The sequence below is a fragment of the Mandrillus leucophaeus genome, unplaced genomic scaffold (assembly GCF_000951045.1).
Source record: "Mandrillus leucophaeus isolate KB7577 unplaced genomic scaffold, Mleu.le_1.0 Scaffold1225, whole genome shotgun sequence".
Lineage (NCBI taxonomy): Eukaryota > Metazoa > Chordata > Mammalia > Primates > Cercopithecidae > Mandrillus > Mandrillus leucophaeus.
Window position 1 is genome coordinate 241,712 of NW_012100599.1, and position 24,791 is coordinate 266,502.

A 24,791-nucleotide genomic window follows, 5' to 3' on the forward strand; every position below is an offset into this window, starting at 1 on the left:
GCAGTCTTGGAAGCTGGCCATGTGCTTCTGAACATGTAAACTGCAAATTCAGTGATGGAAAGATTGAGTGGTGCTGGGAAGGAAATAACAGAATGCTCGAGAATGGGGAGGTAGTTTCCTCTTTCCATTCTTTAGTAGAATATATCTAAGAGAATCTTTTCTGACTTAACTGTCTCTGTAGCAGTATCCAGATGGAAGATGTACTGTGGCCACTGCTCTTTGTCCACTGGGTTTGGTCTGCCTTTTCTAAGGGTGGTTAACATTCGTAAGCTTTGAGGTCTTTAAAAAATTTGGTCCTAATTCCCTCCCTGTGGGGAGAAGAGATTTTATACCCGGGGCACGCCTAGATCATATATCATTAAAGTAGTGCTTGACTTGCTGAAGCAAGCCAAAACAAGGAAAAGATGTAAAACAGATACCCTGATAATGGCATACTCACAATTTGACTCTGTTTTAAAAGCAGGTCTTGCTGTTAGGGTATAAATATAGGACTGAATTAAAATTCTTTCCCAGAGTAGCCTTTGGATTCTTTCTCAGAGTAGCCTTTAGGATTTTGCTCAGCGCCTGCTATGGTTGTAACTGGTGGAATAGACATTGGTATCTGTGTACACAGTGGGGGCTCTGATTGAAAACCCTGAGAGTTTTTAGAAATGAAGAACCCAATTTTGTATTTCTTTGTGAATGATCAGGTCACTTTGGATTAATCAAATAGTATCACAGTCAGTTTGACCTTTAAAGAGGATGAGTGAGCAGTCAGTAAGTGGCTAGAATAAGGCTTCTGTGGGTCATTGGCTTGTTTCTCTATATCAAAGAGATAATGTCCCAGAACTATAAGGCTGGTTGGTATCACAATTGCTGTATAGCTTCTGCTAGACAAAAATCACAAAACCTGCCTTAAGAGCACTTCTTAATTTCTGCTGTCTTCTTGATTTTGTGTCTCCCTGTAAGCTCCTACCTGAAATTCTTTTTGAAACAAAGCTGAGCAATAAATGCACACGTGTAGGCCTGTGCTCCAGCTCCAGATCATGTCCACCGGCAGCCTCACGCCCTAGATCCAAACCACAAGACAGCAGAACACTGTGTAACCACATCGATGGCAGTTTCTTTTTCTTTTTTTACCTCTGAAATCAGTTAAAGCTAATTAAGGAAAAATGAATTTTGAATGTGCAAATAGAAAGAAGCTAGTGATCATTAGGCTCCTTCATTCTCTAAATTTGCCAAAGTTAATGGTAAAAAGAAAAAGAAATTGTAGACATTCTATATCCTTTTACTCTTACTCTCTTGAGGGAATGAGGGACTGAGACCCTCTTTATTTCACTTTGCAAGATTGTTTTTGACATCCTAGATAGGAGAATATTTGTTCTATTAAAAAAAAAACACACACGCAATAAGCCTCGGGGCACAAAAATTCAGTATCTCTCTTAGTAACTCTAGTTTATTCTGCATCTCGAAATTCTTGTGTCTGACTTGATTTCTTTCTACATCAGTTTATTTTTCTTAGCTCAATTTTTATTGAATATAATATAGTAAAATGCATAAACTTAAGTGTATGACTGATTTTTTTTTTTTACAAATATATATGCACATGTGACCACCACCCAGCATCTTGGAAGCCTCTCTCTTGGACCCTCTCAGTCAACACCGAACTCTCAAGGGTAATTGTCACCCTAACTTCCATCAACATAGATTAGTATTGCCTGTCTTTGAACTATATAAAAGTGAAATCACGCAGTACTGTTTTGTATCTGGCTTCTTTCATGCAGCGTTTTATGTGTGAACTTCATCTACATTGTTAGGTGTAGTAGCAGTTTATTTTTCACAGTTATATAGTATTCTGTTGTATGAATATGGCTTATATGTATCCATTCTACTGTTGATGGATATTTGGATTATTTTCATTTTGGGGTGATTATAAATAAAGTTACTACGACATTGGTTGTCATGCCTTTGGGTGAATATATGTCCTCATTTCTGTTAGGTGGGAGCGGGTCATAAGGTGTGAAATATTCTACTTTAGTAGATACTACTAAAGATTTTTCCAGAACGACAGTAATAATTCACAGTCTCTCCAGCAGCAGTTGACTGTTACAGTCATTGCTCATTCTCAGCAACTGTTGGCATTATCGGTTTCAAATTTTTTAGCCATTCTGTTGGGTGTGTTAAGGTATCTCATTGTAGTTTTAATTTAGCCATTATTAGGCTAATAATGTTAAACACCTTTTTAGGAGGTGTTTTATTGGCACTTCTTTTATAAAGTGCCTGTTGCAAGTCTTTGCCCAGTTTTTTCTTATTGATTTAAAAGAGTTATTTTGGGTAAGTCCTTTGTCAGGTATATGTATTTTATATATCTTCTCCCACCTTGTAACTTGCCTTTTAACTCTCTTAATTGTGGCTTCTAATGAAGACAGGTTTTTAATTTTAATGAAGTCACATTTATTTTTTCTTTTATGTTTTATTTAAGAAATCTTTGGCCAGGCACGGTGGCTCATGCCTGCAATCCCAGCGCTTTGGGAGGCTGAGGCAGGTGGATCACCTGAGGTCAAGAGTTTGGGACCATCCTGGCCAACATGGCAAAACCCCATCACTACTAAAAATACAAAAATTAGCCAGGCATGGTGGCATGCACCTGTAATCCCAGCTACTTTGGAGGCTGAGACAGGAGAATCGCTTGAACCTGGAAGGCAGAGATTGCAGTGAGCCGAGATTGTGCCACTGCACTCCAACCTGGGCAACAGAGTGAGACTCTGTCTCAAAAAAAAAAAAAAAAAAAAAAAAAAAAAAAAAAAAAACAAAAACAAAACTTTGCCTACACCAAGGTCTTGAAGATACTGTCCTATATTTTCTCTAGAAGCTTTATTGTTTTACTTTTCACATTTATGTCTGGGATCTCTCTGGAACAGAATTTTTTACATGGTATTGGGGGTGGGGGATAAAGTTCCGCTTCCCCTCAGTACCCAGTATTGAAAGGACTGCCCTTTCCACTCTTCTTTATGGGCACTTTTGTCATAAGTCAGATGACTGTCCTCTGAGTGCCTGTTTCTGGACAGTTTATTCTGTTTTTATTCCAATGTTTCTGACAATTTGATCAGTTTTACTTTATAAGAAAGTGTTGGTATTCAATCCTCTGACTTTCATCTTCAGAACTGACCTTGCTATTCTTGTTTTTGTTTTTCATTTCTATTATAAATTTCAGAGTCAGCTAGCCAATTTGTATAACACATACAGAAGCCCCTTAGGGTTTTCTTGGGGGAAGGTGGGGATTACTTTAATTCTCTAGAACAATTTTAGGAGAATTAACATCTTTCTTTCTCAGTGTAAGCTGATTTTTTCATATTCTACCTTTAGTGGATGTAAAAGCCCCGCTTGCCCCATTTGGGTTGAATGAAGTCTCGGGCTCCAGCGTGAGCCACGGATTCCCACTGTTATTTGAGTTCCAAAGGGAAGTTGGGTTGCGCATCTTTTTTTTGTTGTTGTTGTTGAGACGGAGTCTCGCTCTGTCGCCCGGGCTGGAGTGCCGTGGCCGGATCTCCGCTCACTGCAAGCTCCGCCTCCCAGGTTTACGCCATTCTCCTGCCTCAGCCTCCCGAGTAGCTGGGACTACAGGCGCCCGCCACCACGCCCGGCTAGTTTTTTTGGTAGTTTTTTAGTACAGACGGGGTTTCACCGTGTTAGCCAGGATAGTCTCGATCTCCTGAGCTCGTGATCTGCCCGTCTCGGCCTCCCAAAGTGCTGGGATTACAGGCTTGAGCCACCGCGCCCGGCCTGGGTTGCGCATCTTTAGCGACTCCTCTGGATCTTTTCTGTGCCATCTCTGCCCTGCTCTGTGACTTAGGAGGGTGACTGGTTTAGGCTCATGCAATGGGCTCCTTTTCCTCTGGCTTCCAGTTATGTGGGGAAGCCAGTGGGGAAGGAACACAGGCAGGCGATCAGAAGGAGAGAAGAGTGTGAGGTTCAGGTATTTATTTCCTGGCTTCCTCCCTGCCAGATCATTTTGGGTTAGCTGTGTCCCTACCAATGGCGGTTACAATTCATACCTACCAGGCAATCTTTTCCTTCTAGCCTTCTCTCTCTGGCTCCCCTTCAGCTTAAGGGTAGTAATGGCTCCCCCAAACCTAATGTGGGTACCACATTAACCCTCATTATTTCCCAACACCTTTCCAAACCTTTGTTAAGCACTCTCCAAATCATGCAATTCAAGCAGCTCATCTGTTTCCTGCCAGGACCCTGATTACTACAGAAGTGGCGATTTTCTAGGCAATATTAAAAGGTACTTTGAGAATGAGGAGCAGTTACACCAATGGTGATAACCTTGTTGAGTCTGCTTACAAAATGTGTCTCTGGCTAAACCTGCCTGAGTACAGCATAGAGGCTTTAGCTTTCTCTTTCTGGTATCGTGTTACAGTATCAAGGGACTCTTTATGATTTAAAAAGTAAGATTAGTAGCCTTGAAGTGTGCCTTTAAGTGTCTATAAGCATTTTAGCCATGAGTTATTTTTCACTTTTTGCCTTACTAAGTTGATAATAGATGCTTGTGGTGTTTGTGCTTGCGTCTGAGAAATATCCACAGCACTGCCTGAGGATGTCAGTAGGAGAGGTGAGAGTGTCAAACAGGAACAGACTTTATGACTTTAAAGTAATAATAAAGTTGCTGCTATTTGAAAAATTAGGCTCGAAGCACTTCTAGGGACCTCAGCCTCAAGCTGCAGTGAACAAGAGAGAGTTATTCTAATTCTTAAATGGAGTCTTACATTGAAGTTGTTGAACTCCTCTTTTGACAGTTGGGTTATTTAGTTGTCTGCTTTAGCAATGAATTTTTGGAATGACATCTGTAGTGCTGGTGAGGACTGCTGAATTTCTTGCACTGAAATAGAAATCAGGATGTCATTTGCTGACAACGGTAATTAACCCGAATCACAAATCAGATTTTGCTGGCAAATATGACGGTGTAATAACTGCTAGAGGTTCAAAATGAAAAAGTCAATAGCAAATAAAACAGGATATCACATAGTTTTTAAATGAAGCTTTAGCTTCTTAAAAAGCGAGCCTAAGTGGAGTTCCCTTTTCAATTGGACAAGGCTACTTAGGTGTTCGTTTCTGTGCATGCCAAGGTGAGTTGTGGCTTTTGTTTTTGGTATCACCTGGTGCAGCTACTGATTTGCTGTCTACAGTAGCCCCTTTGGGTTTCTCTCCAGGTAGCATCCCTGTGGCATCACAACCCCCCAGGCCATGTGCCCCAGGAGACCGCATCATCTCCTGTACTAGAAGTGGCAAAATGGTGGCCATTAGGCATGTTTGTTTGTCCCACGTATTACTTTTATAAATAGTTTAAAACTGGGAGACACAAATTAAAGAAAAAACAGTTTCTGATTTTTCTTGGAAAATAGGATGATCTGAATACTGTGGGGCCTCCTCACCACATGGTGATGATGGGCTGTGATGGGGGTGGGGTGGGGGCGCATGCTCAGCAGGGAGCCATGGTGTCACCTGGCTGCAGGACCCACCTGACCTACGAGGCATGTGTTGATGTGTTAAATACATCAGGGGTGGTTCTGGGTACCACAGGTGAGGAAGAGAAATAATTGATTCTATTATTTCTGTCTGTGTATCATTGGTATAAGAAACTCCAAGCTCCAAGAGGTCAGAGACCTTGTCCATCTGTCTTGGTATACTCCAAATTCATAAATGTTAATTGAACTGAAAAGAACCTCAACTTAGGAAGGTAAATCTGGTGATGGTATTCAGGGGGCTTAAAGGAGGGTACTGAACATTTGAAAAAGACTATAACCGTAAGGATGGCTGAGGACACAGACTAAGACAGTAGCAGAGGGAAGAGGGAAAGAGGAAACCCTGAGACAATTCAAATAAACGTTCATTAGATTTAGAGACCGGTAGGATGTGAAGGAGAAAAGGAAAGGATGATCTTGAAGCCTCAAGGGGTAGTGGTGCCATTAGTCCAGTTAGGAGGATGGTTGGTGAAAGCCACAGGATCCTTTCTGCTTCCCTATCTCCAGTCTTTTGACATGAGGAATCTCGGGCTTAATCATACTGATTTAGCTAATGCTAATAATAAGCTGAATTGTCCCCTTATGTTTTTAATCCCAGAGCTAAGACCATCAAGAATACAGTCTCTGTGAACCTAGAACTGACAGCAGAAGAATGGAAGAAGAAATATGAAAAAGAAAAAGAGAAAAACAAGACTTTGAAGAATGTTATCCAGCATCTGGAGATGGAGCTGAACAGGTGGAGGAATGGTAAGGAAAAGTAAACAGGAAGAGTGAGGCATGAGTGTGTGCTTTTTTTTTATTTTTATTTTTTTTGACACAGAGTCTTGCTGTGTCACTCAGGCTGGAGTGCAGTGGTGTGATCTCGGCTCACTGCAACCTCTGCCTCCAGGATTCAAACCATTCTCCTACCTCAGCATCCCGAGTAGCTGGGATTACAGGCACGCACCACCACACCCGGCTAATTTTTGTAATTTTTTTTTTTTTTAGTACAGATGAGGTTTTACCATGTTAGTCAGGCTGGTCTTGAACTCCTGACCTCAAGTGATCCACCCACCTCGGCCTCCCAAAGTGCTGGGATTATAGACATGAGCCACCATGCGTGGCCAAGTATGTGCTTTCTTCTTCTTGTGACTGTTGGCATCCTGGGAGGCACTTGGGAAAGCTGGGACAATGGTACAGCTTGATTCCTCCTGGCAACAACCTGTATGAACAAGCAGAGATTTTCTTAGTCCCTAACACAGGCACCATCCCCATCCCATCACTTGGCTAGCATGCATTGTTAGTGTGGACCAGTGATTATCTGCAAGACTGCCTTAATCTGCTTCCAGTGAGATGCCCTCTATCCAATATTGTAATAACTTGCTGGTACCCCTATTTGTAGGTTAGAGGAAAGTGCCTGAGACTTAGTGGCTCAGACTGCTTTTGACTTAAATGAAAAATGTCATTCTCTCCTATGTGAGTTTTATCACTGGTTTGGGGTTAAAAGTCTACCTCTGGCAAATACTTGCACTTTTTGACCGAACTCATCTTCATGCCAGAAATATAGGGCTCTTGAAGGAGCCCTGTGCTAAAATGGAGTCTTAAAGGCTTGGTTCGTGACTCGTTTTCCTTATTCCCCAAAACATTCTCTTTGGTTTGTTCTACTGGGAGAAAATATCTCAGAGAGCTGACATGCAGTGGGTGGGTGGGTTGTGGGTGAGGTGTTAAGAGGGGTTTCCAGATCTAAGTGCAGACAGATTATTTTAGTGATTTTAGCATTGTGACGTAGGTTAGAAGGTAGAAGGCTTTTTAATTTTTTTTTTCTTTTTAACTAAAATAAGGCAGGTTGGTGTGAGTGTAGGGGAATGGCGGATAGTTGGAAGTGGTTCTTCAGGTCCTCTGCTGCTGTACTCAGTACTTTAGGTGCTGCAGCAGTACCTCAGCTTTGGGTAAGGGTAGGAGCCCGGGGGCTGTTGGGCAGGATCTGGAGGTAACACTGACTGTTCATAACTGCAGCAGATTGTCTTGTGATTACATGTTTGCCACTGCTTTTTGCTAGTAAGGGTGAGGTGTCAATGAGCTATTGTTTAATAGAAAAACAATTACGTGGCAAACGAGAATTCAAGACAGGTTTCAAAAATGACCTAGTAGCCTAAATAACATGATTCTTTTACTTTTGAAAGATTTTCTAGCAGCACACGTGTTTGGAAAGCTGCTAGAATAATTGAATAATTCAGCACCTGAGGCTGGTGGATGATTCCTTGCAATTTGGCAGGAATGGGAGAGTCGGGAGCGGTAGTTGGCAAGGTGGGGAGTAGCCATATGAAGTTTTATTTCGGGAATCCTCCAGGTCAGTTCTCTGTTGGGTGACCAGGACATTTAGTAAAGCCTTTTGGTAAAGGATTGGAGGTGCTGGCTTTAGAAACATTACAGGGTGGACAATGAACCTTTTTTCTCCCATCCTTTTCCATCTCTTGCCGAACTTTAACCTTGCAGTTCTCTATCCCTCATCAAATGCCATCCTCTGGGATCTGCCCACTGCCCTGTTTGCCTGACTCACCATCATGCCTAGCATCTTTTGGGCACTCAGTCCTGTTTTTGGCCTCTTTACTTGGACATCATTTTAACCGTCAATCTTCAAACACCTTGCAAATCTCCTTAGAAATGTACTGTTTTCTCCCAGCTCTTTGGGAGGCCGAGGCAGGCAGATCAACTAGGTCGGGAGTTTGAGACCAACCTGGCCAACATGGAGAAACCCTGTCTCTACTAAAAAATACAAAATTAGCCAGGCATGGTGGCGGATGCCTGTAATCCCAGCTACTTGGGAGGCTGAGGCAGGAAAATCGCTTGAACCCCAAAGGCGGAGGTTGCAGTGAGCCGAGATCATGCCATTGTACTCCAGCCTGGGCAAAAAGAGCAAAACTCCATCTCAAAAAAAAAAAAAAAGAAATGTGCTGTTTTCGGTGCCCTCTTGGATGAGATCCTACACGAGCCCTTAAGTTACATAATTTGGAAAAAATAATGTATGATGATATACTCTGGCACAGAGTAGACCTCCAATAAATGTATGTGAAGCAAACATATGCTTAATGCAGGTGCTGGAGATTAAAGGGTGGGCAGTCAGATGTGGTCTCTGCCCTCAGGACGGTCTGAGCTGGGAGGGAGGTAAATGCCAGTCCTCACCAATAAATGTATGATGGTCGTCCATGCTGCATACCAAGAACGGAAAGCACAGGTGTCAAGAGTTATACAACAGGGCGCCCTGACCTTGACTGAGAAGCCAGTGAAGAACGGTTCCTTGAGTATGCAATATGGAGATTAGTATCTGAGAGAAGCAGCAGTTAGCCGGGCAAAATAGGGGACATGAGGTGAGGTGGGGGCTCCGAGAATGGAGGACATAGGCCAGCGGGGAGCACTGGCCTGAGATGGGCTGGAGGAATAGGCGGAGCTCTCTCGTGTTCAGGATTTTGGTCAAGGGTGTTAAGCTGCAGGTCATACCTTCGAATTTTTGAAGATCCATCGGCTGTATTGAAGAGTGGACTGCAGGTCAGAGAGGAGGGCTGGGAGCTGGGGTGGTCTTCCAGGGATGAGGTGATGGTATTGAAGTGAGAGGGCAGTAGGAAGGGAGAGAAATGGATGAACCTGGGAGGTATTTAGGAGGAGAAATTAGCTGGGTGTGGTGAGGAGTTGGCTGTGGGAGAGGGACGTTTCAATAACAGCGGTGAGTTTTCCGGCTTGCCAAGTTGGATGGAGGGTGAGACCATTCCCTAAGACTGGGGATGCTGGAGGAGAACCAGGGGTGAGGGAGGAGCGAGTTTTGGGTTCCTGTGAAACATTCAGGGGAACATTATTCAGATAAGAAGTTAGGTCTGAGGGTCTGGAGCTCAGAGGATCTGCTTGAGTTGGAGTCATCAATCTTTTGGTAGTAATTGAAGGCATAGGTAGGCGTGAGGGCCCTTTGGACTACAGAGAAAGAAGAGAGGACAGAGAGAGTCTGAGAGGCTCCCAACACCCCCATTGCCACATCACCACTGGTTGTGATGGGAGAAGGGAATTGGAGGGATTCCACAGAGCTCTCCTTTCCTCCCCAGCTAACATTTGTATTTAAAGGTGATTTTTCTGGGGGCAAAGTTCTTAAATATAGAGAACTGACTCTAGTGATGTAAGTTTCGGGGGAGAAGGAGAGTAGTGAGGGGCAGTGAGGAGGTGGGGAGAGGTCTTTTGTCCCATGGAGGGAGCAGATCTACCTCAAAGAGTAACTCTGCAACAGACCAGGCCAGGCTTTTTGTTATATTCTGAGTCTGGGCATTTAGTCCTCAAGTAGGCAATATGACCATGAATGACAGGCCCAAAAATGTCCCCAAGTGGATCAGTCTCTGGTAAAGCTGTGATCTGAACAGAGTGGGCCTGACTCTAAAGTTTATTCTCTTTCTATTGTCTGCACAGCCTGCTCATCAAGCTGATTTGTGTGCAGGGCCAAGTAGATGGGTGTAATAAATATCATGCCAAAAAAAAAAGGGGGGCACTGGAAGCCCTTCCATAGTGTCCCCACATGTCCTAATTCTTCAGAGCAGAAGATAATGAGGGCATGGCTGGTGTGTGTAAACGTGAGAGCTGGGCTTTTGAGATGTGGAGTAAAAAAGCATCAGTGCCCTTCACTAAAACCAGAGCAGCAGGATATTGCCAACCTTCCTTTGAAACTCAACACACACATTGGTTCTAAACTTGTAGGAGGTGGCTACTTAGTTCCCCTCAACATTTCCTGGGTATTGATATTTCCACATTGCGGTCTCAACGAGTTAAAGAGGCCTTGTCCATTGTGTGCACTCTCCCCGGGAAAAAGATTTCTTTCTTTGCACGGTATTTATAATTTAAGACTTTGGCTGCTATACTTCAGCTGCTGGAGAGCAAGGAAGGAGTGTGTGTAGCCGAGTGTGTGTGCGTGTGTGTGTGTGTGTGCATGTGCGTGCGCATGCTTGTGCTTTTTCCTACTTGCTGTTACATAGAATGAAGTAGCAATACAAAGGAGTAGGAAATCAGCTACAGATCAGGTGCAGGCAGATAATGGAGATAAGTGAAAATAGATAAGTTTGATCCAGTTGGCAGTGATGGTACTGTGCCACAGGACAGGGCATGCCCTGCCCTAAATCATTCAAAATTGGTGAAATACTACATTGTCTATTACATGCCTAGGGGTTGGTCTCACCCTCCCCCACACCTCCACCTGTACCAATTTTCAACCCTTTGTAGCTCGATGGGTGCTGTAGATTGAATGTTTTGTGTCTACCCAAATTCATATGTTGAAATCTTAACCCCTAAGGTGGTGATAGTAGGAGGTGGGGCCTCTAGGAGGTGATAGGGTTCTGAGGATGGACCCTCAATAATGGGATTAGTGTCCTGTGAGTTCTGAGAGAGCTTCCTTCCCTCTGGTCTCCACTATGTAAGACTATAATGAGATGCCATCTGCAAACCCAGAAGAGGGCCCTCACCAGGAGGGCCCAACCATGCTGGCACTCTGATCTTGGACTTCTAGCCTCCAGAACTGTAAGAAATAAATTCTGTATAAGCCACCCAGTCTATGGTACTTTTCTTATAGCAGCTGCAGCTAAGACAGGGGCCACTTCAGAATGTAGGCCGAGCAGTTTTCTCCTCTGGGCACTGTTGAACCTTGATTCTCAGAAGAAGGCCTGTGACTCATATCACATACACTACACTAAGCTTTAATTCCTTTCTGACATTACCATGGAGGCAGGATAACTCCGGGCATGTGCATGGGGCTAAGGAGAGCCACCCACTGGCCTGGTTCCGTTCCCCAGGGTGCTAGTTAGGATCCTTGGGTTGCAAGCGACAGGAATTAATTGACACTGCCTGGCTAAAGCCAAAAGAGAATGCGTTAGAAGGACACGAATGATTCGCAGACTCCAAAGGATAGCAAAGGCAACAGGCTCCGACAAGTGTAGGTTGAGGCTGCTTCAGGGATGCAGGCAGCAGGCAGCAGAGACAGGCAGGTCTCTTAAGTGGCCGCACCTGGAATTAACGCGTTTTCCCTTCTCTATGTGATTATGTTGGAGAAGCAGAGGCCCAGGATAGAAGTGGGAATACTGTGCTTGCTGGTGTGCCTTGGCTGGGGAAGAGCAGGGCACTTTGATCAATTGTCTGATGAAGACTGCACACAGTTGAGGGGGCTAATTCCTTAAAAGGAAGTTGAGGTGCTATTTTGTAAGAATGGGTGTCGAGTGGCTGAAAAGCAACAAATGTTCACTACAATCTACTAGTGACATCTTGTGGGCCATAATCAATGGCTGGTCTTTCTTCGAATCTGGAGGCTCTGTTGGCTCTTTAGCCTCACAGAGATTTGTTCAGCCTGCTTGCTTAAGGAACAGATAGATGGAGTGGGGCAGTTGCCAGAAAATGGAATTTTTTTTGAAAGCTCTATTGCTTTGTTGCTCATATGTGCGGAGAAGACTCGAACAATCCTATATATGGAGATAGAGTTAGATAGTTGGATTCAGAGTGAATTACAGCTCCAGCTCATGCTAACCTCCTCCCAATCCATCAAGAAAACTCTTGACAGGAGGACGGGGAGGGAGGGGTGAAGGCTGCGTGCACAGCTCTCTGTTGCTGCCAGGTCAGTCTTCACACGTGCCCTCTTCTGATACTTTGAATTTTACACTTGAAAAATAATTTTTTACAGGGATTTAAGTCAGAAAAAGGAGGACCTGAAAATCCAGGTGTCAGGAGAACAGGGAAATGACTGGCAAATTGGTGTATCTGCAGATTCACTTCTCTTGTATAATTGCCTGTAAGATTAAAAAACAGTGGATGTAGATTTACCTTATCTGCTGAAGTCATGCAAAGAAATAGTTTCATCACAGACTGAGGAAGTGTGGAAAAATCGGCAGTCTCTAACGCAGATTTGTTCATCCAGCTCAAAACCCGTGAGGCCAGCAGGCATGGTTCAGTAACTAGCTAAATCTGTAGCCTCTAGTCTGATTTGGGGCTTTGTGGAACTTTGGGACCGCCACAATTGGAACACAATTTGCTTTTTTAGCATTAAATTTTCGAAGATGCTGGCCCCCTTCTCAGATCCATGATTATAATGGACTCTCAGAAATTAACATTTCATTGGAAAGGTCTAATTTACTAGGCCCTCTGCTTGCTTTTGAGAACACAACCAAACCCTGTAATAGAAATACCTTAGTCTGTCCACTAAGAGAATGTTGTGGCCTGTTCAGGAGGTCATGAATGTAAGGAGGATGCAGAGTCCCAGGTGACCAGTTTATTAGAAAATCACTCTAGGAGGGATTAGAGGATGTTTTAAGCTGCTTACAGTATTTTTAGGAATGAGGGTGAAAGATGCTATTTGCATGCAAAATAATCTCATCAAGGAATTTTTTTTTTTTTTAACATCACATTTATATAATGACATCTTGTAGCCAGCTGCTCTCACCCATCTGGCAACTTAAAGATTTCCTTTTAGTTTCTTTGATATAGAAATTACCTACCATTAGGTCTGCCACTGGGCCTATTTAATTGGTATTAAAAGAAAGCATCTCGTTTGCCAGATCTGCTGTGGTTTCTGGCGGAAGCTGTGAGTGACCAGCAAATCTGCTCCAGAGTTACTGAGAGAATGCAATTACCTTTCTGTGTTCTCCTGAGGCTTTAGGAACTCAACTTATGAAAAGGATAACTAGCTTGTTGCTATTTCATGTGTGAAATTTTAATGAATTACTGGCAGTCTAATGGTTTTCTTTCTTTAAAAAAAAAACCCCAAAAACCTATTTTAGAAATTTTAATAGCCCTAATGAGAATTTTTGATTAGTGTGTCATTCTCATCTGTTGCCGTTGATGGATTTCTGTTTTTTGTAGAGATGTTATTTACGCCCTCTGGGAGTTTTTATTTTATAATTAGAATGCTCTGTAAGCCTTACAGGTATGCTTCAGTGAATGCTCCTATGTAAACACAAATCTTTTTAGTCCTTAAAGGTAATTATATCTGACAATGGTAAATGCCAGGATGCTTATTTAAAGAAGGGGAAGGTTTCCAGTGTGTTTGGGGGGAGGCCTTTCAGATGCTTTACAATATTATGAGCTCTTTTCCTACAGACAGCAGGTATAAGCCTCAGGGGCTAAACTAAGAGAAATCTGCTTTTAATGCAAAGAGGGAGACTAAAAATAGATGCTAATCTTCCTTTGGTGGTCTTTTTCTCCCTCTCCCACCATCAGAGTTCAGGGCATTATTTCTCTAGAGTCTGTTTGCTGCTGTCTTCCTTGTTTGAATCAGTTATTCCATAATCACCATGTGGGGGCTTCTCCAGGGACTCGGTCCACTGCAGTGCAGGGAATATTCTCCATTAGCGTGGTGAGATTGCCATGGAGACAGATAAGCTAGTGTCAGGTCTTGCCTAGTGTTGGGGATTTACAGTCCCCGGACGTGTTTGTGAGCCGGACGGTGTAGTTACCAGGACGCTTCTGGAAGTCATTTTCTCGGCCCTTTGAAGGGCAGTGGTGTTGGAAAACCGGCTCTTGGTTCCTCTCTGGGCAGGAGATGTGCTGCTTTAGTTACTGCGTGTTGTGGCTTTGTTCTTCTCCGCTGAAATGGCTGCTGTAAAAAAATAATCCTGACTGCCTGACCTTTAGAATATAAACTGAAAAGAACTGGTTGTTTAGATGTAGCTTTGTAGGAGACATGATAATGCTTTGATTGGGAGAATTGTTCAAGGGAAACCACAAAGTCTGCTGTAGGTTTCAAATACTGTTTTAATAATAATAAAAATAAACCTGAAAGGGACTTGCATGGCTATACCATGTTTTATTTTTGGAACTGAGCTCCAGCCACAAAGTTATTGTGAAGATCTCAGAAACACAAATCACAGAATAAGTAAAAATAGTAATTTATCTGCCAAGCCTACAAAGTTGCAAATTTGTCAGGGAGAGGAGGGGATAAGAGATGGACTTTAAACAATATTGCCTTTTGTGCTTTTTACATATGCTATCTTCATTTATCTTTAGAACAACCCTGTGATAAAGGCATTGTTATTTCCTCTCCTTTACAGAAAGTAAACCAAGAGAGGAAGCAGGAGATGGGCTTGTGATTAATGAAACCTGTTTAAAGGTACAATGTGGCTTTAGCGTCCTGCCATAGCACTGGAGATGACGGAGTCTCTTGACTACTTTCACAGTGCCTTGTAGCAGCATTGGCTAGCTTGCTGGATTTCTGCCATCTGGGACAACCCTTCTACTTGGTGATGCTGTAATTCCTTAATGGGAGAAGAGGGCAGCTTTAGGGGAAGTCAGGCCTGTGACTTTGGTTAGAACAGGTCACTTGCTGCTAAGGTTATAGAAGTCTATCCCCAGCCCCTGCCCACTCAGCTGAATCAAAACACACACTGGGCAGCTCCTTAGCTCACCCTAGCCTCATGATACCGTTGCCTCTTTGGCCATTTGAAACCAAAGAACACAGGGAATATGTCTCTTCCAGATGTTTTTGTATCTTACCTCTTTACTTGGAGTGAGTTGGCCTGTGGATAATGTGACCATGTTCTGGTTGGTGTCTGGTCTAGTACAGCTAAGAATTTCATCTTTGTCATGCCTAAGCTGGAAGATTAAATTCATACTGTATTGGATTGCCCTGTTCCCAAATTTTAGAAGCTAGAGCTCAAAAATTAGAGATGCTGTCACAATCCAAGAAGAGGAAGGATATTTACCAAAGTGTTAGTGGTGAATTTCTCTGGGGAAGGAACAGAATTAGAAGGGAGGGGTGAAGGAGGACTTTCAAGTTTTAGTTGTATATTCCACATTGCTTGAGTTGTTTATGTTAAGAATATATCCTGAATTATTTGTGTGGTTAGAATATCTATCTATCTATCTATCTATCTATCTATCTATCTATCTATCTATCTATCTCCGTCTATCTATCTATCTCTATCTAATATGTTTAAGAAAAAAAAACAAAACACGATACTGCTCTTATAGCCCATGGATTTAGCAGACTGCAGAGAATATAGATCCTTTAATTGGATGAAATCCAGTCTGCACACTAAGGTTGTTGATGGATATTTTAAGCCAGGAATTGGAACTGAATGAAATATTGATTTGGTTCAGGTTCAGTTCAAAGGCTACTCTGATATTCTGGTTTTGTTTCAGGTCAATAATTTTAGAAAAAAGGCTTAAGTATAGCACAGTCTTGTTGGAAAAGGAAAAAAGGTTGGCTCAATTTTATATTCAGCAAAGTAATAGTTTATTCTACGTTTTGCTTCAAGTTGCTGCTTCAAATGGAACTGTGATACAAAAGTGAAAACATTGGGTGTTAATTTTACTTGACACGGAGGCCCCATGTCGTATTTTGTGGTTATTCAGTGAGATAATGGAGTCATAAGCAGCAGAACTAAACTATGACAGTGTTTTGTTTATATTGAGATAAATGTGTACAGTGTTCAGGTGGGTTCCGTGAAGCATGATATATATTGTTAATGAAGCCACAGATTGAGATCTCAGTTACTCTATTATTTATTTATTTATTTTTTGAGACAAAGTCTCGCTCTTGGTGCCCAGGCTGGAGTGCAATGGCACTATCGCGGCTCACTGCAACCTTCGCCTCTCGGGTTCAAGCGATTCTTGTTCCTCAGCCTCCCAAATAGCTAGGATTACAGGTGTGCACCACCACGCCCAGCTAATTTTTGTATTTTTGTACAAATACTGAATTTTGTATTTTTACTAGAGATGGTATTTCGCCATGTTGGCCAGGCTGGTCTTGAATTCTGGCCTCAAGTTTTCTGCCCGTCTTGGCCTGAGCCACTGTGCCCTGCCTTCTGTCATTTATTTTTGAAAAACTCTCTGACTCAACGCAGTTTTCCTGGGGAATTTTTACAAAATGGATTTTGTGGGTTGAGAACTGGGGTGAGGCTTGGAATACTGCAGACACTCTGACTACTGACTACAGCAAGATGATTGTGGTGTTGATGGTAAACATTGTGATGGAAAAGTATGTTGGGTTTGGTTTTGCTTTCCAGGAAGATATTTGGGAGACTCAGTGGGGCCAATAGTTTTCTTAGAATCCTTTTTATGCACATTTGTCTTTGATGTTCTTGTTGGAGATAGCCGCTGGCCAGCTTGTGAGCTGTACTTTTTCCATCAGTTTGATTGTCAAATTTGGCAATTCTTCCTTTGAAGGCCCCAACAAATGCTACTCTGCAGACTGAGAAGTCGTAGGTAGGATCTCTGCAAGATAGTCTAGATTGGCTGCATTTCTTTCCTAAGACTACCTGATATCACAGTAGATTATTCTATTTGAACTTTCCAGCAGAGCCAATTAATTCTGGCTTCTGGGGGAGACAGTGGTATTGAAATGTGAGCTTTTGCAGCGCTAGTCTTGGATCCAGGGCTACCCTGTCTTCTGACCTCAGATTCAGAGATTCTTGAATTCAGAGGATTTGAGCCTTACAGTGTTTTATCGAACAATGCCAGTGTGTTTCTTTACTTGGCTGTTTCTATTAATGAAACAGTGACATAATTAATTCATAATTAGGATGCCTTAGAGGTCTGTTTCCTTTTTAATCAATCACTAGAGAGAATATGATTCTAGTAAAGCCCCAGGATATTCCTCAACTAAAGCAAAATGAATGTAAAGAATTCAGGCATCTCTGCATGTTGGAGTAGCTTAGAACCGGTTTACTTCAGGGATGCATCTTGAGAGGGGAGATTTTACACAGTTCTCTTTTTTCTTAGACTTGTTTTGGCCAATTCACTAAGACCTTTCTTATCAAATAGAAAGAACACAAACTGTAACCACGCAACAACCCTTTATTGTGTCCTCTGTGTATTTTTCACCAGGACTGGTTATTTTTAGTACTCTTCCTGGAGGGTTTCATACTCAATTTCTTTAATCCCCAACTCTGCTCGGCTATGTTTTGCAGGAGAAGCTGTGCCTGAGGATGAACAGATCAGTGCCAAGGACCAGAAGAACCTGGAGCCTTGTGATAACACCCCCATCATAGACAATATTGCTCCTGTTGTTGCTGGCATCTCTACAGAGGAGAAAGAGAAGTATGATGAAGAGATCTCCAGTCTCTACAGACAACTGGATGACAAGGTCTGTGGCCAGAGATTTATAGTTCTCACTCCGCTACAAAGATGAAAGAGGGCGGTCCCAGCTCCCTGTGGAGCTGATGTAGGGCTACAGCCCGATCTTTATGTCTAGTTTTCTAATACCTACCCTAGCACTTTAATGGTGCAGACTCAGGGAGCTTGATTCATGTGGATTGGAAATGTTAAAGGGAACTTGACTGAAAGAGCAGTGTGTTGGCCTAGACAGACAGGCAGTTGTTACTTAGAGTCTTGTCTTCTAGAGATTGGACTGGGCTGATTCCTGCATGAAAGGCGGGGTGTGTGAGTGTCTGTGATCTTTAAGTCTCCTTTCCTTTCTTCTCTTCACCTCTTGGAAACTCCAGCAGTAGCCTCAGCTAGGGGCAAGGGTGGTGACTCCCAAAATTCAAGCATGTACTTTAATCATATAGCTATAAGGCTCTGGGATGAGAAACAGATAGTAGTGTGGTCTGATGGCTTCACCTAATTGGTGAAGCTCTTTTCACGGGTATATTCTTGAATGAAGTAGTTTGAACATGCTAATTGGGGATGTCCAATTTTATGACAAGCTTTTGGGACTCAAATAGTCATGTAAATGCACAAGTTGGCATAGAGGAAAAGAGGCGTTGGAGAACACTGGGAGAACCAATTAAAGGTTGGGTTAGGAATCCCAGAGGCATGAGAATTAAATTGATGTTTTATATGATCTTGGCATGTTGCCCTTGGAATATTCTAAATCCTTTCAGTTCACTTCATTTCATCAAGGTTGCTGATATTTTTAGTCTGATTTAATCTTTTCTATTGTGGTTCAGCTCAGAGTGCTTAGGGACACCTCTGGCTTGTGTGAAACAGCTTTGTTATGTTAACATTGCCATTAATCTTACAGGCCTCTCTCTTTGGGGTAAAGCTCAGAGTCTGGTATAACCTTTGCAAGCCGAATGTGACTGGTTGCCTTAAGGAAGGTAGTTCTGCTTGTTTATGATTCCAAGAGCTTGCACTATAACCACAGCGTTATTCTGGGGTCATCCTACCCTTCTGAAAACACATTTAATAAAATATTCACACCCATGAGATGGGTTACTTGCCCTTTAGGCTCCAAGCATACCATTATCTTCCATTTCTGTCTATGTATTTTATGCAAAGCTTCAAACAAAGAGAAAAAATAGATCAATAGTAAGTTAACAGTATATGCAATTTCTTGATTTCTCCAAGGAATTGCTATTGTTTAAACAGTAAAGAACATTAGACCATATGCATTTTTTTCTCATTTTAGAAACGATGGGCTCATTTTTAGTAATCGCAGAGAATCCTGGGTGAGAGGGTGAGAAGCCGTTTCTGTGCTCAGTTCTCTATGAATAGACGCCTGCATGGCGGAATCGGGATCATTTACCTTGGCAGCACAAGGAACTTTCATTGATCCAAGAGAGAGACTTTAGAGTCTCAAATCCAGCATACAAAATGTAGTGATTAGGACAGAGAGATGAAAATGCCATGTCCAAGGCATTCAGTTGGTAGCTGAAGAACTGGCTTGACAGTCTCTGTCTCCTGATGGTCAGCCTAGGCCATTTCGTTATGTCATTTTCCTACAGCACGTGCTTTGAAAATTCTGTAAGACCCACTGTTCGAGGCTAGTATTTGTGGTCCACCGCACAATGATGCTAAGAGATGTGGGAGAGGACTGAGCCTAAAAACCTCAGCCTTAGGGGGCACCAGAGCTAATGGTTTGCCCTCAGTGACCCTTCCCATAGACTGCCTGATTATGTCTCACCAGCTGTCATTCTTAGGGGTCCTCCTCTGAAATGTTCTAGGAGGCACTTCCATGTTTCTGTTGACGTAGGTGGTTTGACACTTGAAGAATACATGAGGTGGGATATGGCCCCTTCTTAGTTTACTGAAAGGTAGAACAGGAGGTATTTAGGTCTGGGTGAGGCACTAGCCCAGGGTAGTTATGTGACTTACCCAAGGGTATGTCACACACAGGCAGCAGAGCTAGGATGAGGTTATGTATCTTCTGACTCCCACCCAGTGCTCTTCCCATTTCACCCTCAGCCCTTTAAATGAGGACCTGGTCCACCTCAGTGAATCTATTTAGGGTGTGGAGGGAGAAAGACCACACGGTTTCCTCCCAGCTGCCCCTTCTGTCCCTCCGTGCTGCCCCACCAGGGCTCCAAGCACAGGTACTCTCCCGAGGCCATGCTGTGTGATGGGCAAGCATGCGCTGTGGAGTCAGACCTATGACAATGACACTGAGACCCGGGCAGACTTGTGACGATAATGCTGAGTCCTGGCTGATGCCTGGCCCCGCTGAAGGTGCTTTTCTCATCTGTATCATGGGACTCATATCCGTTACTTCGAAAGGTTGTGGTGAGGATTAAAAGTTTCCAGTACATTGCAGGTGCCCAGTAAATATTAGTTTCCTTCTTTCTCCTGGGCTGGACTGGGCTCTGCTTACTTCTGTGTGTGGTGTGGAAGGGGTGAGGTGCCAAGGCGGCCACCAGCAGAGACACATTGTGAACAAGTTGGCGCTGGCACTCCCTGTCTCTTAGTCCCTGTCCCTCTACACTACTGCTCTGCTCTTGGAGATCCTGACATGAACCAAGCTTAAATAGAAATGAAAGTTGATTATTTTTATGCAGATTGCCATTGCAACAAAAACATTTTCATAATTAAAGGTGACCAGTGACCTGTTGACAACCGGGGTTGACCAGTTCCTCATTTATAAGGGTGTGCATGTTATTTTGTTTTATTTATTATTATTATTATTATTTGAGATGAAGTCTCGCTCTGTTGCCCAGGCTGGAGTCCAGTGGCACGATCTTGGTGCACTGCAACCTCCACCTCCCAGGTTCCAGCGATTCTCCTGCCTCAGCCTCCTGAGTAGCTGGGTCTACAGGCGCACAGCACCACACCTGGCTAATTTTTGTATTTTTAGTAGAGATGGGGCTTCACCATGTTGGCCAGGGTGGTCTTGATTTCCTGACCTCATGATCCAGCTGCCTTGGCCTCCCAAAGTGCTGGGATTACAGCCCTGAGCCACCATGCCCGGCCGCATTATTTTTTAATTTTTGAGATGGGATCTGTTCTGTTGCACAGGCTAGAGTGCAGTGGTGAAATCACAGCTCACTGCAGCTTCAACCTTCTGGGCTCAAGCCATCCACCTGCCTCAACCTCCTGAGTAGCTGGGACTACAGGCACATACCACCACACTCAGCTAATTTTTTTTTTTTTTTTAATGTTTTGTAGAGACAGGGATTTGCCATGTTGCTCAGGTTGGTCTCGGACTCCTGGGCTCAAGTGATCAAGCTGCCTTGGCCTCCCAAAGTGCTGGGATTATAGGCGTGAGTCACTGTACCTGGCCTCATGTTATTTCATGTATAAGAAAATTCAAGTATAAAATACTTTCTGAAAAGTACTTTAAAATCTGTTATCCATGGACTAGATCTTTAGAGCCGGCATCAGAGTGAGCATGCTTATGCATGTTCTAAGAGATGCAGTTGAATGTGTAGATATAAGCACAGCTTATTATTCTGGAAGGTTTGAAAGACTTTAAAAAAAAATCACAGTGGATCTCATTAATTCCTTAGGTAAGTTGCCTTAATAAAGGGTAAATGTAGTTTGGGAAATGTCTGTGATACAAGTGATCCACGTCTTCTGTAATATCATCCTTGTTCTTCATCCTTCCCGGGTGGGGCCAGGGGCCCTTGGTTTTTCACTGTACCTTAAAAATCACTGCATCCCAGCTTGTCACCTGTTGGGAGGAAGCCTGCATCTTCAGGCTTTGAAATGAGCACAGTGTAAGGACAGAGTTCACTCCATTTCTCTCCTTTCACGGTTTATATCACTTGTAGTGCTTGTCCATTTGTCCCAGGAGAAGAGATGGTGGCTCTCCAATGGTAAATTCTTTGAATCCTTTATGCTAAGTTGTTTAATATTTAAGTGCTCAGGAACATAAACACAAAATCGTTCCTGGTAACTGACATGCTACGTTTATAAAGTAGAAGAGAAAATATATCTACAGAATAGTCTTCTAGTTGTAGAAGTGCCAGTTTTTGGAGGTTTCATTCTGATATAATTTCCCTAACTCACCTGCCAGAAATATGATTCGTGCAGGAAAATAGAACAGTTAAAGAAACATTGGTGTAAAGAGTTCAGTAGAAACAGGATCTCTCTGAGCAGAAAAGCAAAGCCAAATGATATTCTACATAAAGGACAAGGAGATTCAAATCCTTTATGGCTGATTTTAGAATTTTCTTTCTCCATGGAAAGCATTAGTTTGTGACATTAAATTAACATGATTCAAATGTATGCATAGATACCGCCAAACAGGCTGGGGAATATCCCGTGGAACATTGAGGTTCTGTGACCCAGGCCCTTCAGTGTGGGTTGGATTTCATCTGTGGAAAAGGCAAAAGGCACAGTACAGGGTGCGTTTTTTTGGGCTGCTGATGAAAACACCTAGGCAGGACCTGGCACGAAGAAGTGCCCAAGGATGCTCAATTGAATCTGACGCTGTCTGTTGTTTAGACCCTCGAAGCCAGGTTGTTATCTTCCCAGGCTGTTTTAAATTTTATTTGAAGTCGTGAAAATAATGCAGCGAAGACTGTGTTTTTTATGTAGTTAGCCGTCATCTGCCTGCTGCTTAGCCTGCACTGGGGGTGGACCGAGTCTAAGGGGAGGTGGGGAGAGGTAGGCAGCAAATACCCTTGCTTTTGTGGCAGCAACACCTAGTGGCAGAAAATGAGAAAGAGAAGAGAGAATTTGCCTTTCCCACTTCAGTGACAGCCGAGAAAGTAAGCATGAATGCTTCTGCCCCTCAGCTGCCCTGAGGTTTTTTTTTGTTTTTGTTTTTTTCATTTGTTTGTTTGTTTTTAAATTGTTAAGAAAATTAACTTCCAGTCGAGAGGGAGGTCTTCCAGTGCCAAATCTCCAGTTCATGTTTCTCCAGTCTGAGAGGTTTGCAGTGGAAACGTTGGCTCTCCCTACTGATCCGGTGGTAGCACTCCTGCTTACTGATGTGTTTGACAAGACTTGGGACAATAACATATGATAGTGCAGCTAGATAGAAATTCACTCCTTTATTTTTTGAATTAGGAATTTCACTCTTAACATCTTTGAATTAGAAGGGATATCTCTAACGTCCCTTTCAGTTCCCAAACTCTAGATCTCTGATTTCTCAATGAGCAGGAATTGAGTTGAATGTGCAGGATATTATATTTCCAGAATATTCAGCTGTTTCATCTGCTGAGAAAGGTGGGTGAAGAGGTATTTTAAGTGAATGAGATCTCGGAACCTGTCTGCTTTCTGCGCAGCAACGCCACACCATTCCTTCCTTCTTATTAGCAAGCTTATGGTAGTCGCCTGTCATTGGGAGACTGGGATATCAAAAATGACATAACTAACCAAAAAAACCAAACATGATGTTTCGTTTCAGGATGATGAAATTAACCAGCAGAGCCAGCTGGCTGAAAAGCTGAAGCAACAGATGTTGGATCAGGACGAGGTAAAGAATGCAATATATTTTTTTTCCACAAAGTTCTTCTATTACTCTTTGTTGTTGATGTTTATTCCAGGAATTTAATTGGCAAAGAAGCTTTTCATAATCACAGAATCATGTGGAAATTTCTTGGTAGATTTCCCTTCACTGCCTCTTACAAGCTGATTATCACTGAATTTAGAAAATACGTGTCTGACTTTCAAAAACCCCTGATGTTTTGAGATTGAGTAGCCAGTGGCTACACTTCGTCCTGGAAGGGCAGAGACCTTTGGTTGAGTGATCAGGCAAGGATGATCCTTTTTTATTTTTATTTGTTTTGAGACAGGGTCTCTCTGTTGTCCAGGCTGGAATGCAGTGGTGCAATCATGGCTCACTGCAACCTCCAGGGCTCAAGTGATCTTCCCGCGTAAGACTCTCAAGTAGCTAAGACTGCAAGAGTGTGCCACCATACCTAGCTAGTTTTTTAATATTTTAAGACAGAGTTTCTCTATGTTGCTAAGGGTGATCTTGAACTCCTGGTCTCAAGCATGCCTCCTGCCTTGGCTCCCAAAGCACTGGGATTACAGGTGTGAGCCACTGCACCTGGCCTTGGGCAAGGATGATTCTGCCTCCAAATACCCAGCAATACTGTGTCCTGTTGTTTGAGTCCTACTTCAGTTTTGCAATCAGCTGGCTCAGATCTTTGATATACACCATGTTCTCCTGCTGTCCTGTAGGGATACACAAACAAAAACAAAAATAGAAGGTAGAGGAGGGGAAGGCAAAGAGAACGGGGCTCGAGTACTGCGCCAGCATGTATTTAATACACTAAAAAGGTGGCAAATTGTTTTCAGTCTCTCCCCAAAGGCATTCAGTTCTTCAGTAAGTGTTTTTATTACACTGTGTTTCGCCAAGTATTTTACAAACAAGAACCTAAGCAAAGGATAGCCAGCCAACCTATCAAACATGCACAATTAATAATTCCCTTGCTGAGGACCGTTTAAGTGTTGTTCTCTTTTGTGCTTTAAGCTGCTTTCTGCTTCGTTGCTGAAATGCTATGGATTGAATCCCACTGTGCAATGACAGCAGGTGCCTGGGTTCCTGTCCTCAGTCCCAGGCCTCTGTAGGCATAAGGGACTTTGTAACCATTTCCTTCCTCTTTGTTCCTCTTCATCTCTTTAGGGCAATGATTACCTCCCCTGCCCAAACACTTCCCTTGATAGAGAGACAAGCTACACTTTTATAATCAGGTGAACCATATTTCCTTATTCTCTCTCTCTTAGCTATAGTCGAGGCCTTCCATTTGCTTGAGTTTCCTGCCCTCTACCTCCCATTTCTACTCCAGTCTCCCCAACATTGGCACAGCTGCCTGAGATAAACTTTCCTTCTTGTTACTGTTAAAACTCCTTAACATTTTTATTTTTCTATACTATCAAGGCAGTATCTGTTCAATATAGGAAAACCAATATAGGAACAAAGATAATGAGAGCATCGGCAAGCCCAGATATTCGCTTTTAACTAATGATAATGTTTGGGGTACATCCTTCTATATCTTCATGATGGATGTTAAAAAAAGGTGACCGATCACTCTTGTACACTGTTTTAGTTGATTGTGAAGTCAACCCGTTTACAATGTGAAATCCTGATAACATTTAAAAACTATGTAAGTGTTATTCGTTGTCATTTCCTTGGAAATGACTCAGATCTTTTGTTTGTTTGTTTATTTATTTATTTATTATTTAGATGAAGTC

The 24,791-nt window shown here is 42.8% G+C and overlaps 1 protein-coding gene across 1 annotated transcript in view; it reads left to right on the top strand.

The window, feature by feature from the left end:
* Positions 1-24,791, top strand: part of KIF5C (kinesin family member 5C) — a 109,912-nt gene that overhangs the window by 33,895 nt on the left and 51,226 nt on the right. The window contains exons 10-12 of the mRNA XM_011971464.1: positions 6,103-6,251; positions 17,399-17,574; positions 22,999-23,067. Of these exons, the coding sequence (XP_011826854.1) occupies positions 6,103-6,251; positions 17,399-17,574; positions 22,999-23,067 (394 nt within the window). The remainder of the gene's footprint in view (positions 1-6,102; positions 6,252-17,398; positions 17,575-22,998; positions 23,068-24,791) is intronic.